The 18,510-nt window shown below is 38.7% G+C and overlaps 1 protein-coding gene across 2 annotated transcripts; it reads right to left on the bottom strand.

The window, feature by feature from the left end:
- Positions 1–273: 273 nt before the first annotated feature.
- Positions 274–17,283, bottom strand: arrdc2 (arrestin domain containing 2). Of its 2 annotated transcripts, XM_057842068.1 has the most exons (8): positions 17,140–17,283; positions 16,503–16,757; positions 4,825–5,042; positions 4,629–4,731; positions 3,032–3,288; positions 2,771–2,933; positions 1,719–1,897; positions 274–1,493 (listed from the first exon to the last, which is right to left on the bottom strand). In XM_057842068.1, the coding sequence occupies exons 1-8, from the start codon at positions 17,195–17,197 to the stop codon at positions 1,440–1,442; spliced, it is 1,287 nt and encodes a 428-aa protein (XP_057698051.1). In that variant the 5' UTR covers positions 17,198–17,283; the 3' UTR covers positions 274–1,439. The 2 variants fall into 2 exon arrangements, with proteins under 2 accessions (XP_057698051.1, XP_057698052.1); XM_057842069.1 differs by lacking the exons at positions 16,503–16,757; positions 17,140–17,283 and adding an exon at positions 6,233–6,707.
- Positions 17,284–18,510: the final 1,227 nt, after the last annotated feature.

The following is an 18,510-nucleotide window of genomic DNA, read 5'->3' as shown; positions in this document are numbered from 1 at the left end:
GTCCAAGAGGAAATGAAATCCACATTTCATTCAATGTGACATGAATCTTAGCGGACTCGGAAAACTGCTCATGGAGGTTTCGGGCCTCTGAGGTGCACAAAAAGAATCGTCAGTGGCAACATTTCAGCCTGTAATTGTTGATCTGCTGGGTGTGGCCTGCTTCCAGTGAGAAGTGCCTCTGGCAAGAATAGAGTTTAGACTCATTTCTTCTCTGAACATCATGTGCTATTTCATTCGCATGCAACATTAAAAATAAAGAGGCGCACAAGTTGACAATGTTAATTCAGCATTGTTTATTTGAAAAAAAAATAATAACAAACTTTGGTAAGATTGTGATCCAACATTAATATTTGTACACAAGTACATTCATTGCATGTTCCATGCATGACAATAGCATGATATAGCTGACCCTGAAGACTTCCTACTCATTACCGTTTTACATTTTTGGAAAATGAGGAAAAGTCATAATCCCAGAGTAGCATTTGGAATGTTCTTTGTCCATACACTCCAGAGGCAACTCCGGCTTAAAGCTCATTTTAAGTGTGTTCTGGTTGATCTTCCCAAGGTGGTTCAGACCAAGAAGGCATCTGGCTCCCATCAAAAGCTACCAACTTTCAGAGGTCTGCGTCGCCTCCTCTTTATTAGCAGCTAGGGGAGCTTATCAGTAAGCTTTGTGCACTTATAAAAACTAACAGCTCTTTTTCTTTTTACTTTGTGCTAACAAAACTCAACATCCACTAACTATCTGGCATTTCAATGTTGCGCAACACAACTGTTTTTGTTCTTTTTTTTTGTCCTAACAACTTCCTCTTTAACAACAGATGTTTAAGGTTTTCCCTTTTACAGATTTCTTACTGCATGCATAAAACACATCTCTCTTTCCAACCATCATTACACTTTCATTTACAGTATGTGCTTGGTTAACCATTAATATCGGCTTTCATTGTGTAGCCTGGTAAAAGGGACGTAGAGACTGAACAATAATTGCACTTCTCTTTACACCATTTAAAAATGACAACGTGATTGTAAACATGTCAATTTACAGCAAGGCACTTGACACTTGACCTCACACTTTCAACGTGTCCCAAATTCCTCAAATCTCAATGCAGGCGAAGGAATTGTTGATTAGGAAGTGTTTGTAGCTCACGTCACCAGGATTTTAAAACATATAAATAAAAATCACTGATGCATAGCCACTGCTTCCATCTTAGCAGAACCGCAAAGAGTCCATGTAAAGACTGGAAACAAAACGGGGGGTCGCTCCTCTGTCTAAGCCCCCGGTGGTGGCGGCGCCGCCAACTTTCACGGTGGCGTTCACCGCAGTCTCTCAGTGACACAGGTAACACCAGGTGCCACTTTTCAAAGAGGAAGAATCAGGTAGAACTCCTGATTCATGGGATTAATCTAAATCGCTTGACTCTCAGGCAGGGTCTTGCAGTTCAGCACGTCATGCAGCGAGGCCTCATGTTGAAAGGCTGAGGGTTGGGGTCAACCTGTAGAAATGAAGAGAATGCATTTAATGTCTAGTTCCTCATTGTTTTTTTTTAGGTTGAAAATAAACTTTATACACACCAATGAAATTCAAGATACCTAAAATGCATTCACAGGCTGTCAAGCACGTTTTAACCCTACACCTTTAAGAATGTCTGTAATTAAAAACTCTACATTGTAAAGTACGATGAGTATTGAATGGAGGTGCATGTTGTTGGCTGTCTCACCTCACTGTACACAGGCGGAGGGCGGAAGCGGAACTCCTGCACAAAAGCCATGAGGGGACGCTCGAGGATCCCGCTCAGATCTTCGGCCGGCTGAGGAGCCGCCGCGTTGTTGCTGTTGTTGTTGCCGCCGCACTGCTCGGCCTCCCCCTCCGCCACAACAGAGCTGTACTCTGGAGGAGCTGTGGGCAAACAGGTTTTCAATTTTAGTAAGCTGGTGTGACTCAGACGAGAACAAGTCCAAACATGAAGTTGCCGACTCAGCACTGCATGTGAAATGATTCAAACTTTTTACTGCCTTTCTTCGTCAGCAAATTAATAAATCTCATCAAAAAAGTATGGTTTTATGTGTTGGCATTGGGCCTTTGGACCACTAAACGCTGATACAACTTGGCATCATTTGGTGATCTGATGAATCAAGATGAATCAAAGCTTTTCAATCATCTTAAGTGATCCTGTTACTTGTGTGAATTAAGATTAGTAATACCTTGTTTTCTGGACTACAAGGCACACTTTTTTAATAGTTTGTCTGGGCGTGCGACATGTTTTTTTTTTTTTTGTGCTATTACATTGACAGCCATAAGAAGGGCGCTTTCGGTGTGCCCTCTAGTTCTAGGGTTGGTGGAGTTGTTTAGAAGTGATACTGAAGTTGAACACTATAGGATCTGGTAGTGATTTGGAATGATAGCGAAAGCTCAGGAAGCAAGTTATGTTGTGTTCTTTACGCTAGTTATCTGAATAACATGTTACGTGAACAGGTGCCTATTTAGCCTGCAGCTCTCCATTTTATTATCATTGTAATATACAATATTTGTTCTAGGTCTCTGATGAAATAAAATTCCCAGAAAAATGCAACTTAAGTTTTGTTTTTGTTTTTTTCCTCTTCATTGTGCATTTTGTTGGCTCATGAAACCGATACAAAGGTGTGATGTATAGTCCAACAAATACAGTTTTGCTGAAAAAGGCAACTCTCACATAGAAATCTTAATCCATAAATTGACTCACAATATATCTAGAAAACAGTATTTGCAATATATGCAATGAATGGAACTTACGCTCAGGCTGCTCCGGGATGGCCATACGCAGCCATTCCAGATTGACGCTGTACTGGCTGCTAACGCTAGAAGTCCTGCTTCCAAACGGATGGAGTGGAATTGTGCCAATGACTAAAGGCAGCTCAAGAAACAGCTTGGAGGTTCCAGGGACATCAACGCACACCTGTTGATGGAAGATCAGGGAAAAAAAAACAACTGTCAGGTCCGTGTGGAAGGCAGGTCTCAAAGAGGACAAAAAGCATATCGGGTGACTTAGCTTACCTTTAACATGTATTCCACTTTGATGATGCGGCACTGAAGGATGGACGGACCCACGGGCGGGATCTTGATAGCCCGACCGTGCCAGGTCTCTCTGCACCTGGCGCCTACCACGTCACCGCTCAGAGTGGCCACCACTGACCGCTTCTGCTTCATGGTACCACGAGCGATGAACGTCTGAGTCTGAGTGATGTACGCTTTGGGCACAATCGACCGCGAAGTAGAGTTGTCAAACTCAGCAAAAACGGGTATGACTTCACCTGTGGAACAGAAGGAAATATTAGGGTTCACTCATTTTCTAAACAACATATATATATATACAAAGGCATAGAATCATTATAGACAATTATAGCTTTCTCTCTTATTTTTAAAACGCGATCTTGTTTCTTAGGTTTTTACAGTACATAGTACAGGCAAGTCTGAACTCAGACTTGTGCCCCATAAGTGTATTTCAAAATTATGCCTGAACAACCCAGGCAGCACTGAGCTATGCTGGATGCAAATGGTACATAGGAAAGGGCAAGAAGAAAAGGCAGTAATGGTCGTTCCCATTAGTGCTGCAACGATTAATCGATTAACTCGAGTGATTCGATTACAAAAAAGTTTCGAATCAAATTTTGCTGCTTCGAGTACTCGTTTAATTATAGTAGCGTTGTAATAATTTGTTTTTAAAGTGTTTGTGTTTAGTTTTATTGATTTGGGTGGATACACTGCCCTCCAGTGGCAACAGTAAATATGACGTAACTCATTTAACATGGCTTAATCCAGCTGCTCCCTGTTAAGACCAACCTAAGTTTTTGTTCGGGCTCATATCTTTTTAATGCATTTTTAATTTAGTTTATAGATATATTTAGCCGTTTTTTGTAGCAATATGTGTTTAAACTATTGGTTAAGAGCATTGTAAAAAAATGCTAACATTTTATACCATTCAAACTAGCGGTCTTGTTTTGTTTTTTGTTGTACTTAGATCCTCATATATTTATTTTTGTTATGTAATTTGAGGCTAAGCTCAGGTATTTTAATTTATTTTGAAATGAAAGTGCAATTCTGCATATTTTGAAGAAACACTCGGAACCTTTATTTTGTAGACCCATTTAATGCTGTTTAAAAGTGCAATCTTCACCATCATCGGTTTTACATCAAGGCATCGAATGTTCCTAATCCGATTACTCGATTATTTGAACTAATTAGTTGAAGATTAATCGACTACTGAAATAATTGATAGCTGCAGCCCTAGTTCCCATAGAGCAGAGAAAATACTGTGTATAGCTATGGGTGTCACTGCTCTCTTTTTTAAGGAGATGCAGTCTTATTTCTTCTTAGCAAGAGAGGTAGAACAAGTAATAAGCAGTTATACTTAGAATTCCAAGTGTTTTATAAGAAGTTTCAATTAGCTTAAAAGTGTGGTGGAGGGTAAAAATATTTTATATGTGGACTTACTATATCAAGGGTAGTGTTGGATATCATTTGAGTTTTATCTGATACCGGTTACTACTCAGCACTTTTAAAACGATGCCGGTGCTTAATCAGTTCTTGAACTGATAGAACTCCCCATACTAAGTTACCTGAGTGATAAACTGTTTAGTTTTTATAATCTTACCTGGTGTATAACCTTTGCGGTCAATCTTTGCTGTGACAGAAACTTGTCCAAAGTTTCGGTACCACGTCCGTGCCATCTTGTCCTTTGTTCCAGCCTGTGGTGCCTGATAGAAGTACAAAGCGAAAATATGATGAACAAGTTACTTCAAAATGAGGAAAGCAGAGTGAAATAACAGTGAAAGAATGAGGAGGCTCACAAGTAATGCTGGTGTGTTTATGTCAATGGGCTCAATGACAGTAAACTCCTTTTTTATCTTCCTGACGGTGGCCCAGGGTCTGTGTAGCTTGACTTTGACCCAGTAACGAATGCTACCATGTTTCCCCTCAAAGGAGGTGACCAGTGTCTCCTCTGGCAGCTGGAAACTGAAAGGGAATTCATGTCTGCCAGCAGGAAGGATGGTCACTTCGCCATTATCTGAAGAAGACAAATCAAACAAAACCCATAAAATTTAGACTTAGGCTTATGTAAATTGTATTTCTTCATTGAAATGTTTTTTTTTGCCAGAAACTTGAGTCAAAATATTACAAACAATCATAAAAGTTAATCCTTGTTAAACTTTTTTTCTCTGCTTTAGCATTTATTTATTTGTAAATCATCAAAGTTTGAGGCCAAGACACTCCAACAACATTCATACACGAGTTAAAACTAAGCAACAGAAATCATATAACACTCTGAAATAGAGCTCTCATTCTCCACAATCACATTGGCCTGCTTTCTCCAAGGGGCGGTTCCTGCGCCATTGTGCTGACAGGGAACATGTTTTCCTCGAGCACTTCTCAACTGATCTGTTTTTTTCCCCCACTCGGTGTCCGTTAAAACCCCCGAACACGTGTTTTTGTTTAAAACACACCATGTGTTTTTGTCCCTTTTTTGCCCCAAACTCCTATTTGATGTCACTATCCAATTCAATTGATGCTTCAAAATGGGTTAATGTGTTCATATACACCTGTAGAAATGTTCTCTTGCCATTCAACTCAAACAATAAGCACGCGATGGTTCTTTTAGATTGATTTCCAGCAGCTTTAAAACAAACAAACAAAAAAGTCGAGGAAAAAAGCTGAGAGCCGCACAACAAAAGACTGAAGCCTTGGCAGTGAATTTCCTGTTTATGTTTTCACCAAACATGCGTGCCCAGTGAATGACAGAATGGGCAAAAACAACCCAAGAATAGCTTGAAAATGTTAGAACTGTACTATTGACAGTTGATTACATACTAAAAGAAGCTTGCTCACTTCAGCAAAAGTTTTACTTCACTGAGGAAGTAACTTGAAACAAAGAACAATATATAAATGACTAAAAGTAAAAAAATAACTTCAACTCATTTGACTGCGCTACACATTCAATCCCTTTTGACTGGGAGAGGCTGGTAAGAGATTGGACGTCCTGGGCCGTAAATATCACTGAAAGATGAGCATTCACAGCCAATGCTCTCAGGTTAAATGAATCGTTGTCAATGGTAAGCAATGAACTAAAGTACATTACACCGTTTCGATGCAATATCAGCAAAAATCCTGAAAGCCACTGCTACTTAGCAACTAAACTCCATCACCCTATTGTGATGCACATGAGGGGATGCAGCCTTCCACGGAGAGGAGAGGACTGACCTGCCTGCAGCAGCACTTCTCTCCGGTTTAAGTACTCCACTTCGTCGCTGTAGTTCTGCGTGTAAGCGGTGCTGGAGCCGGCCGAGCGAGACTCTGTCCAGTGAACTTTAGCGAAACCTTCGGCGTGGAGCTTCAGGGAATCCACGCGGCTCTCCCCGGTGAGCTCCACCACCACACGCCCGGATACCACGTCCCCGCTGCTGTACACGGGAGGACAGTCCAAGTCCGGGGCGTCGAAAACGATGTTCAACTTTTTTAACTTGTCGAAAATCATTGTTGCCACGCTAATATGGGATTGCTTTCGGCGTGCGGGGCAGCGAGTGGGATCAAAGGGATGTTGGCGCTTGCTTGTTTAGAGTTGAAACTGTTTTGCAGTTTCGGTTCGAGGCCTATTTGGAGGAGGAGAAAGTGGGCGGGGCGGTCCTGTAGATTGATTATGTAAGCCTCAGGAGAGGGCTTGAAGGCTGGGCGGTGATACCTTTACGTACCGCTTCTTCGCAACGACTTTTCAGGACTTGTTTTCCCCAAACTTCACCTGTATTTTTGTTTTACATTTCAAAGGCTCCATTTAATCTAAGAACAATTTTTACCTCGAGGGGATTAGTTTCCTACAAAAATAATAATCAATTCAATTCCTTGTCTACGCCAGACATCACTACTAATGAAACGGACGGTTAAAAAAAACATGCCAGGAATAAACGCAACTGAAACAAATGACAAAACACTGCTAAGAATTCATCTAATGAATCTTTCATTAAAATTGTTGACTTCTTTAACCTTCACCACTTCATTGTTGAAACGCTAGACGCTCTTGTCTTGATTCACATATTTCCGAGTAGACGACGAAGGCAACATTAAAAACATGCAGACTGGGTGTGGAGGTAGCAGCGAAGAAAACACTTCCTTGACGTTCATCACTAGACTTTCGAGGGACTTCGAAGAAAATAGGCGTATATTTTACCAAGTATGTTCTATACAACCTCCCAGAAGAGGAAAACTTTCACGATGGCAGGACATAACAATGTTTACGCCGCGTCGACCCTGTCACTTTTGGGCACACTGCCGTGCAACCGCACAAACAAAAGTATGCACAAAGCATGTCACTTTGCAAAACAACTGCTACCACTTTCAGTGTTTAACCACAGGCACATTTGCTCTTGGAACAGATATATTTCCAGAAATAATAAAAGTCTAGTTCACAATAAGAGGTAGGGGTGTGACAAAATATCGAAATGGTGATATATCGTGATACTTTGTATCCTAAAAGGTTATCGATATGCTCTTGCCAAGAATCGAGATATCGTTTTAAAAAAGTGTCAATGTTTAAAAAAAAAAAAAAAAAAAAAAAAAAAGAACCAACAAGTTTCTACCAAAATCTTCCACCATAATAGTATCTCAGTTAACCCTAAGGCCAGGGCCGACCCAGCCTATACGCAGACAATGCAGCTGCTTAGGGCCCCTGACCACTAGGGGGCCCCAATCTGGCAATTGTTTAATTTATATTCTATTTTGTTTACTACAGTTTGCTTTATTTGACTTTTATGAGTTTTGATACTTGATTACAAGCTTTAAAAAATTAAAGTTCTCCCTTAACTTCTTTCTTTCCTCTTTTAGAAAAAGGTTTGGTGCTATCTACTGTAAGTACTGACAATCATTTGGGGTGAGAAGTTTGAAGTATGCAGTGCAACAAAATCTGATTAATATACAAAATATGGACGTATGGGTTGGATTGCATGTATGGGTTTCACAGTACACTGTGACGAAATGGTAGGCCAAAAATATGGGCCCCTTTGCATTATTTTGCTTAGGGCCCCCAAATGGCCTGGGCCAGCCCTGCCTAAGGCTGCCACTGACGGTGCTACAAGCCCAATCCATTTAGACTGGGAACTTTCGTTCATTCGAAACCAGAGCATTCACAGTCGTTCTGTCTGATTTTCAGGGCATTTACAGGTTACTTGCTGTTCTTTTTAGGGCATTTACGGGTCATTTCCTTTTGAGTTTGAGTTACTGCCAATTTATTTGGGTGATTCCCAGGTCACTTCCTGTACTGTAACTCAAAATAAACAGGAAGTGACCCATAAAATGCCCCAAAATCAACAGGAAGTAACTGAAAATCAACAGGTAAATGACTTTAAATGGCCCAAAATTACCTCATTGCCTAGCACTGGCTGCCACTGACGGCCATAGACTTTCAATCCGTTTGAAGGGACATTCTTTGAATGTTCATTCGCTGTCACCCTCCCAGTTCAAATGGTTTGTACATCTAGTGATAAACTCATTCCAATTCACAGAAGCTTGTTTTTCAGTCTTTTAGTTGTTTGTAGAATATCCTAGAATGATTTCCTGACCAATGTATCGATAATCGTTGTATCGCCATATGGTCAGATCGTTATCGTGAGCTTTGTATCGCAAATCGTAACGTAACGTGAGGTACCAAAAGGTTCCCACTCCTAATTAGAGGTCTGCAAAAAGCATGGTCTTCTGAGAATGCTACAGAGCTCTAAATAAAGACACACTTGAGGGCAATTCAGACAGGGAACCCCCCTGCCTTGGTGGCATGCGGTACATTATCTTGGCCAAGCACGGGGACTTGATTTGATAGTCGAAATAAGAGGTCAGCACAAGGGTGAGCGGCGCGTGCAGCTTAGGTTGAATAAAAAGCAGATTTGCTCCTGCCCTATTCACTACCTGGAAGGATTTCTGAACACTCCAGGGCATGCTTTTAAAGTCACTATGAGGACTGGGTCGCTTGCAATGCCCTCCAAAGTCAGCTCTAAGCTGAATCTATTTGAAGGAAAAAAAACACTGAATTCGGAGAATTAATCAATCACACTTCAATTCAGTTCTATTCAGTTTTAAACCACCAGTCTGAAAGTTGGCAAACAAAGTTGTTTACGCCACTGTTCACTGGAGCAGGGAGTTAGCTCTTTACTGCCACCAGGTGTTCAGTTAGAGAGTGTTCACAGCTGCAGAGCAAAATTTGGCTGGGGATGTTTGAATGTGAGAACCGTTGCGGAAGCATGACACTGTTCTATTCCAAACAACAACTGTCCTCTCCTCTTCAGTATGTCTATTTGTGGATTGTACCAAACTAGTAATGGACAGTGCCAGAGTCGGTGTTGCAGTGTTATCTAAATCAATGTGGCTCGTAAAACTCTTTTGAACTTCCAGGTTAGGGAAAAGTCTTTATGCTGGATTAGTGGTTAGCACATGTGTCTAACAGTTTTTAGGTTTGGGGTTGAAATTTCCTGTGTGGAGTTTGCATGCACCCCGTGCTTGCTCTCACTAATGAGGGCTGTGTGCACGAAAACGTGTGTCGTTGATTACATCTCTTCCGGTAACTCATGTTGGCTTCCTGGCCAACAGCGAAACGCGTTTAAAACTGTGATTTGCGCTTTTTTAAAATTCATTTTACAAACAAAAGGACTAGGAGTTTTGGGTCAGCAGTGTTGTTAATCTTACTTTAAAAAAGTAATTAATTACAGTTACAAATTACTTCTCCCAAAAAGTAATTGCGTTAGTAACTCAGTTACTTGAATGTAAGTGTAATTAGTTACTTGGCAAAGTAACTAGTGATAATTTTCATGTTTTTGTTTTTCTCAAAAAAACAAAACAAAAAACAGGTCACACAATGAAGTGTAAAGGGTTTTTGGGTCAATTGGCCCTAGCCCAATTCTTTAACTAGACACAGGGGTATTGCGGATATTGCGATAACTAGATAGTAACCTTTGCTATGTGCGGAAGTCATTTAATGTTGTGAATCAACCGTTAAAGTTGTTAAAATTGCTCCCATTATTGCATTAGTTCCCTTCTGTCTATTTTTAAAACTGTGTCATCATTTAAAGATAGATTTAAGTTTTGCCGATTTAGGAGCATTTTAGATAAAAAGTTACTTAGGTTCGCAAGGAATGTTCTCTACAACAGAGCCTTCCTGAGAAGTCTACTGCTTTAAGATGGTGGCTGTTTACTAACGCATCTAGTTCTTTATTATAAATGTTGCTAATGCTGCCGTGTCTGTCATTGGCATCTCGTTCTGTATATATGTGATATCTACCGAAGCATCATGTGGGCGTAGTTTGTAGGCTATCGGCTACAGTCAGGTATTATTGGAGCGACCTAGCATAGTAGCATCGCGTTTGCAACGGCGTCACAATCCCTTGCCTCCTCCCCATTCCTGCTCTGCTCTCTCGTCTCCATGAGTCCGTCTTTCACAGACTTTTCTCTCGTCAGTCAACCAACATCATAACACACACCTTTCCCGCCTCAGTAACGGTAACGGTGTTACCAAGATGAGAAAAGTGATTAATTAGATTACTCACTATTGAAGAAAATAACGCCGTTAGTAGAGCCGTTACATTCTAACGTCAGTGAAGTCTAATCTATCAAATTCAGTCAAGTAGCCCCTTACGTGGCAGGGGGACATTCAAAGCACAACATGCTAATACACGACTTTTGTCATCTAAATTCTTGCAAACACTAAATCCTATATACAAACACCAGTATTTAAAAACAAAGATTTTTTTAAAAACCAAGTTCTCCTCCTGATTATCCCATTAATGAAGATAAGGAATAGCAGATCTGTGCTACACTTACCATAATTTTCAGACTTTAAGGCGCTACTTTTTCCCCCTCATTTTGAATCCTGAGGCTTATAGTCCAGTGAGGCTTATTTGTTGATTTATTTGGGTTAATAGGAAACATTTTATTTGACAGCTGCATCATTAGACCGTCATAACTATGACATAACACTATGAAGGGCATTAATGAATACTTATGGCATATGTCATTAAATGTCATCTGGCAAATTATGTCATTAACTTCATTTATGTCCAGCTCAGATCTTTTACATTAATTCAAAAGTGAGATAATTAGCCAGATGACACCAAATGACATCTGTCATAAGCATTCATAAATGCTCATGGCAGTGTTGTTAATAACGGCGTTACAATATAACGGCGTTACTAACGGCGTTATTTTTTTCAGTAATGAGTAATCTAATTAATTACTTTTCTCATCTTGGCAACGCCGTTACCGTTACTGAGGCGGGAAAGGCGTGCGTTACTATGCGTTACTAAGTTGGTTGAATAAAAAAAGTGAGAGAAACGGACTCACGGGGACGAGAGCAGAGCAGGAGTGGGGAAGACGTCGTTGCAACCGCGATGCTAGGTGGCTCCAATAATACCTGACTGTAGCCACAGCCGACAAACTACGCCCACATGACACGGTAGATATCATATTATATAACTAGATGCACATGACAGACACTGCTGCATTGCCAACATGTTTTAAGGACTACATGCATTAGTAAACAGCCGCCATCTTAAAGCAGTAGACCTCTCAGGAAGGCCCTGATGTAGAGATCCTTCCTAGCGAACCTAAGTAAAAAAAATTTTTTTAATCTAAAATGCTCCTAAATCGGCAAAATCTTAACTTAAATCTATCTTTAAATGATGAAACAGTTTTAAAACGTACACATGTTTAAAGTAGACAGAAGGGAACTAATGCAATAACGGGAGCAATTTTAACAACTTTAACGATTGATTCACAACTTTAAATGACTTCCACACATAGCAAAGGTTACTAGCTAGTTATCGCAATACCCTTGTGTCTAGTTAAGTGGAGGGTAAAGAATTGGGCTAGGGCCAATTGTCCCCCAAACCCTTTAAGCTTCACATTGTTTTTTTTTTTTTTTTTTTTTTTTTTTTGGGAGAAAAAAAACAAAATTATCACTAGTTACTTTGCCAAGTAACTAATTACTCTTACATTCATGTAACTGAGTTACTATCGCAATTACTTTTTGGGAGAAGTAATTTGTAACTGTAATTAATTACTTTTTTAAAGTAAAAACACTGGTCATAATTAGGATGGTCCTATGACAGTCTTATAATGCTACTGTCAAATAAAGAGTTACCAAATACCATAACTAGCAATTAATGATACAACTGGAACAGTAACTGAAGAAATTATTAGCGGAGAACATGAATTTTGACTGTTATTTACATCCGTAGCGCTGCAATGCATGCTAGGAGGCATGTTGGACGACAACAGTGTTGACAGATGGTGGCAGCAGAGGTTGACTGTCTCCCCCAAGGGAGCAGTGATGGCCAAATGAAGTTTCTTGAAGCAATCAAGCTTTGGAGCCAATTGGGTCAAAGCTTCATGGTGGTTCATTTGGTGTTATGACAGTCTTATGATGCCACTGTCAAATAAAGTGTTAGCGGTTAGTATATTTTGGTGTAAATATCCCATACAACAGTGAGGACAGCTGCGGCTTATAGTCAAGTATGGCTTATCTATGAACAAATGCCGTTTTTGTGTCAAATGTGGTGGGTGGCGGCTTATAGTCATGTGCGCCATATAGTCTGAAAATTACGGTAAATAGTCTAAACAGAAAACCAAGAGTAAGACCGGTCTTGACTGTTACAACACTAGAAATGTAACTGTAAAAGATGTGAAGTGAAATGCCAGAAATATTAATTAAATGTGTTTCTTTTGAGGATAACATCTTGACTTAATCGATATGTCATAAAATAAACATGCACAATAAACAGACATTTTGGAAAAGAAAAATGTAAGGTAAATGACAAAATTCCAATTCGTGAAATAGTGTTAATTGTTTTATCTAGTTGTGTGCTGAAGTGGGCAAGCAGAGGGTGCCTTAGTTTTGTTTTAATTGTCGTCATGGTAATGCAAACCTGCATTTTTAAAACTACCCCCACCCGTGCTGTGCTCCTTCCTAATTGCCCTCAATCCTCAATCCTGTTTTGACTAACTTGTAAACATTGCAACTATAAACACACACAATTATAAATACGTACCTATTGAAAAAAGAAAGAAAAAAAAATGTTCCATTTGTCCTGTTAAAACACTCCGAATTTTCACAAATAAAGAATAGGCAGGAAGGGAAAATGGGTCTCCTGATAATGTTGAAAACATTCGTTTTCCCTTAGGTAATTAGGCCACCTTTTATAGTAACTACTACGCCACGCTGTATAGTAAATGTTCATTAAAAAGATAAGTGATCATTTAAATTTGCATTTACGTGTCAATTTTGATGGCTCAATCTCAGTTGTCCATAAAAGAAAAATGATTCATCATTTATCTAAGTCTTATCTGTTTATAGCAAATACATTGCCAGTCTAACCATAAGGTTGGTTCAAACCAAACAGCAGAGTTCAAACATTTTATGAAACATTAACTAGCATCTATTGTTTATCTACTTGGTATTATATATATATATATTTTTTTTTTTTAAAATCCCAGGTTAAATTACATTCATATCTGTAAAACTATTTGGACTTTGCACTATGATCTGTCAATTCATGGATTTGTTTTCATTTCTCAGCTGGTTGACTGAAGTCCAAGTTCTGAGATTTCTATGCCAGTGTTTTCCTATCTTTGGTGGAACAAGGCATGCACACGCACGCACCCCGTACAGGCCAAAAGTTTGAAAACACCCTCTCATTCAATACGTTTCCTTGATTTTCATGACTCTTTAGATTGTAGATTCCCACTGAAGGCATATATATACGTATATTATACATATACACGCACAGATATATAAGTCTGCCATCTAGTGGAAATGTATTGAATTGTTCGTCCTGTCACTGCCCCTGGCATGGTTGCATAAACGAACATTAATAGTAGTAAAGAAATAATAGTTTGATCAATCAAGTACAACTCGGTCACTTTGCACATCACACGTGAAGCTCTTTCATGTGGAATATTGTGGTTGAGAATCACTATTGTATACACACATTGCAAGAGATGATGGCTGCCCACCATGCAGTTGACATGTGACAGCAGAGATGTTTAAAAAAACGACTATAAACAGTAGAGTTAGAATTTGTCCAAGTCGGTTATCGGTCTAAATGTTAAATCGGGATAAAATTCTTATAACCAATCAGCAAGATAAGCCTTATAATTATAATGTGTCACAGAAAATGTGTGTAAGTAAAATGGCCATGAAGCTCTCAGAATAAATATATATATTTTTTCAAATTCTGTAACATGAATACCTCTTTTATTTTATCAATATAAAACGTCCTAAACACACATTCAACTTCGCAAGATTACATTTTTTATTAGTATAATTAGTCTCAGCCTCAGGCATGAGTTATTTTATTAACCCTTTATAAGGAACTCATTGAACTCACTTGCTGCCATTGACAGCGCTAAACATCCAATCATGGGTGTCAAACCGATTCCGCAAAAAGCTGTAGTGGGTCCTTGTCTTTGTTCCTACAGATCCAGCACAGAAAGTTCAACCAATGAGGTTTCTACTAAAGCAAGCAGCACCTGACTGCAATCAATTGTAAGACACCAGATTGGTGAAAGGCTGTTCTCCTGATGGGTTTGAATACAAACCCGCACCCAATGCGGCCCTGTGAGGACCGGTTTGACACATGTGGGTGTCTAGCCCTCCTAGTCATAAATGGATTTGAAGTCTAAAGCAGTTAATGGGTGTTTTTATTATCATCTACATGTAATTGCTCCCCCCCCTACCATCACCACCTTTACTACCTTACCGTCTTTACTAGGTCACCTACTCTGTGAATATACATGCTGTATACCTTGGCTTGACAGTGAATGTAGTTATAGTAAATATTTATTTAATTAATTAATTTAGATGTCTTTTTTTGTTTTGTTTTGAAAATGTTTTAAAACATAAAATAGAAATTATTTATTCCAGTTATTTTTTAAAACATGTTTTAAATAAATAAAACTGCACATTATTTTCTATTTTAATTTTATTATTTAAAAGAAAAAAGGGAATAAATGCAAATGATGATGAAATGGCACCGAAACATGAGTAATCACTGCCACTCCTCCCACTTTAAATTAATTTGATGTCTATTGTTTATCGGTGGCAGAAAATGAGTTATATACAGTGTTGTTCATAACGGCGTTAGAATATAATGGCGTCACTAACGGACTGGTGTTATTTTATTTCAGTAGTGAGTAATCTAATTAATTACTTTTCTCATCTTTGAAACGTCGTTACCGCTACTGATATAAAGGCGTGCGTTACATTGCATTACTACTTTGGTTGAATAACATGAAAAAGTGAGAGACACGGACTCGCGGAGAAAGCAGAGCGGGAGTGGGGAGGAGGAACGGGAGTTTTGACGCCGTTGCAAACGCGATGCTAGGTGGCTCCAATAATAACTGACTGTAGCCGATAGCCTACAAACTACGCCTACATGATGCTACGATAGATATCACATGTCTGATGATATATAGAGAATTAGATACGAATTGATAGACTCACAAGCATTAGTAAACAGCTGCCATCTTAAAGCAGTAGACTTCTCAGGAAGGCTCTGTTGTAGAGAACCTTCCTTGCGAACCTGAGTTACTTTTTATCTAAAATACTCCTAAATCGGCAAAACCCTGACTTGAATCTTTCTTTATATGATGAAAGTTTTAAAAGTTTCACATGTCGAAAGTAGACAGAAGGGAAGTAATGCAATAACGGGAACAATTTTAACAACTTTAACGGTTGATTCACAACATTAAATGACATTCAAACATAGCAAAGGTTACTATCTAGTTATCGCAATATCCGCAATACCCCTTTGTCTAGTTAAGTTTAGGGTAAAGAATTGGGCTCGGGCCAATTGTGCCAAAAACCCTTTGAAATTTGCATAGTGTGGCCGATTTTTTTTTGTTTTTTGGAATGAAAAAAAAACAAAAAAACATGAAACATAACACCAGTTACTTTGCCAAGTAACTAAAATAAAATAGTAAATTATTCTTACATTCAGGTAACTGAGTTACTAACACAATTACAGTACTTTTTGGGAGAAGTAATTTGTAACTGTAACAGCACTGGTTATATATTATGAAAAAAATCATATACATTTACATACATACTGGTACATACATACATAGAGTGCATGGCCCAAAATTTGATGTCTATGTATTTGGACACCAGATCTTTGGTGTTTTTTTTTTTAAACCCAGATTATTGTGTTGGGGTCAGAATTGACCCATTTTCAAATTTTTGTATGCAAAAATCAATGTTACTTTTGACATACCCAAACTTGTAAACGGGTCAATCTTGACCCGAAAACAACATACTGCAAAGGTTTAGTATTTTTAGGCCAAGTTAATTTACAAATCAAATTTAATCCACTAGCAAAAATATGGGTTGATTTGATTCCTAATACAAGACCAGGGTTAATTACCAAAAATTGTCACTTGCGCGGTAAAGAGTTAACATAATCACATTCTGGCTGCTGAACACTACTTCTGCTACGACACTGACCTCGAATCAGATGTTGCCTCTTCCTGAAGTAAGTCAACCTGGAGGTGTAGTCGTTGTAGACAGAGTTCATGCCACGGTTCTCCAACCAGTGTGCCGTAGCGACACCTCGTCCTTGCACCTTCATGGAGTGCACTTTGGTGTCCCTGTGGAGCTCCAACAACACCTGGCCGGACACAACCTCTCCAGCAGTGAAGGCAGCATCTCCTTCACCATCCAGCTCCAGTTTGAAGGACTTAATTGGGTTCAGTGTCATTTCTTTGTATGTCAAGAGAAATAACAGAAACCAGATTGAATTAACACTGAAGGTCATGCAGTTTTTTAGATGGTAATCATAACAAAAATACCATTTACAGAAAAACAATGTCCAAAGTTATTTACTGGGGTTTATACAGTTCAATCCTACAGAAATAGCCACTGCAATACATATAACCACTCCAAACTATTCTTGTCTCACACATTCTGCATGTGGTTGACAATAATAAACGGGAGTTTGCATACTTCCACAAGCGTGAAAACGGATTAAATGGCAATGTAACATCTCAGCCAATCAGGCTTGAGAAATGGCTTCACGCGTTACAAATGCAGACAGCTGTTAACGACACGCTGCAGCTTCACGTCACGCTGTCAAACAACTCACCAGCGGGACATGGGGAATTCTCTCGAAGAACCGAAGAGAGCTGAAGTAAACTGTGCATAGCGAGACTGCACCGTCGTTTGCTTTAAACAGTAATCTTTAAATAACATGTCTGACAGGCTCGAGCGCCCAGTAACACTGTACTACTCATCCACCAATCACATTGGGCGCATGTGAGTCATGTCCGCCCACTGAACACAGGAAGTCGATTAGAATGTTTTGTCATTTCAAAGTAATATTTATTCCTGATTGTATTACCAATCCAATTTTGTCGAAAAATAAATGTAGAAGATAGTTATAGCAAATATATTATTTTTATCTGTTGCCGTAACCTTTAAAAAAAAAAAAAAAAAAAAAAAAATCACTTACTGCTCAATGTAGATGCAATGCACTTAGTTTTGAAAGCATCAATGTCAGTCTTGTTTTGTTTTTGTTCGTTTTTTTTTTATTTTTATTACTTCGTCCTATTTTTTTTAAATTATACATCCACATTAACAAAACATAACAGACAAGCCAAAGGAAGAATCATTAATCCAACAACAGAAATTACAATCACATAATAAATGGAAGTTAAAAAATGTGTTTATTACTTCCTATTATTATTATTTTTTTTTATAATACATCCACATTAACAGAACATAACAGACAAGCCAAAGGAATAATCATTCATCCAAACACAGAAATTACAATCACATAATAAATGGAAGTTATTTTTTTATTTAATTTTAAAAAATAAAAATAAGTAGAGAGCGAGCGGAAACTTACAAACAAAAAATACATAAATAATACATAATAAACTTAAAAAGTAAGGAGAATTTTAGGGTCTATCAGCCAATGCAAGCTCCTCAATAACTCTACAGTTTCAAAGCATTTTCCCCCTTCATACAGTGGGGCAAATAAGTATTTAGTCAACCACCAATTGTGCAAGTTCTCCTATTTGAAAAGATTAGAGAGGCCTGTAATTGTCAAACCTCAACCATGAGAGACAGAATTAGGACCAAAAAAAGAACAGAAAATCACATGGTTTGATTTTTAAAGAATTTATTTCCAAATTAGAGTGGAAATTTGTATTTGATCACCTACAAACAAGCAAGATTTCTGGCTGTCAAAGAGGTCTAACTTCTTCTAACAAGGTCTAACGAGGCTCCACTCGTTATCTGTATTAATGGCACCTGTTTTAACTCATTATCGGTATAAAAGCCACCTGTCCACAACCTCAGTCAGTCAAACTCCAAACTCCAGTATGGTCAAGACCAAAGAGCTGTTGAAGGACATCAGAGACAAAATTGTAGACCTGCACCAGGCTGGGAAGACTGAATCTGCAATAGGTAAAAAGCTTGGTGTAAAGAAATCAACTGTGGGAGCAATTATTAC

The sequence above is a fragment of the Corythoichthys intestinalis genome, chromosome 7, assembly GCF_030265065.1.
Source record: "Corythoichthys intestinalis isolate RoL2023-P3 chromosome 7, ASM3026506v1, whole genome shotgun sequence".
Lineage (NCBI taxonomy): Eukaryota > Metazoa > Chordata > Actinopteri > Syngnathiformes > Syngnathidae > Corythoichthys > Corythoichthys intestinalis.
This window is presented reverse-complemented; position numbering and strand designations above follow the sequence as displayed.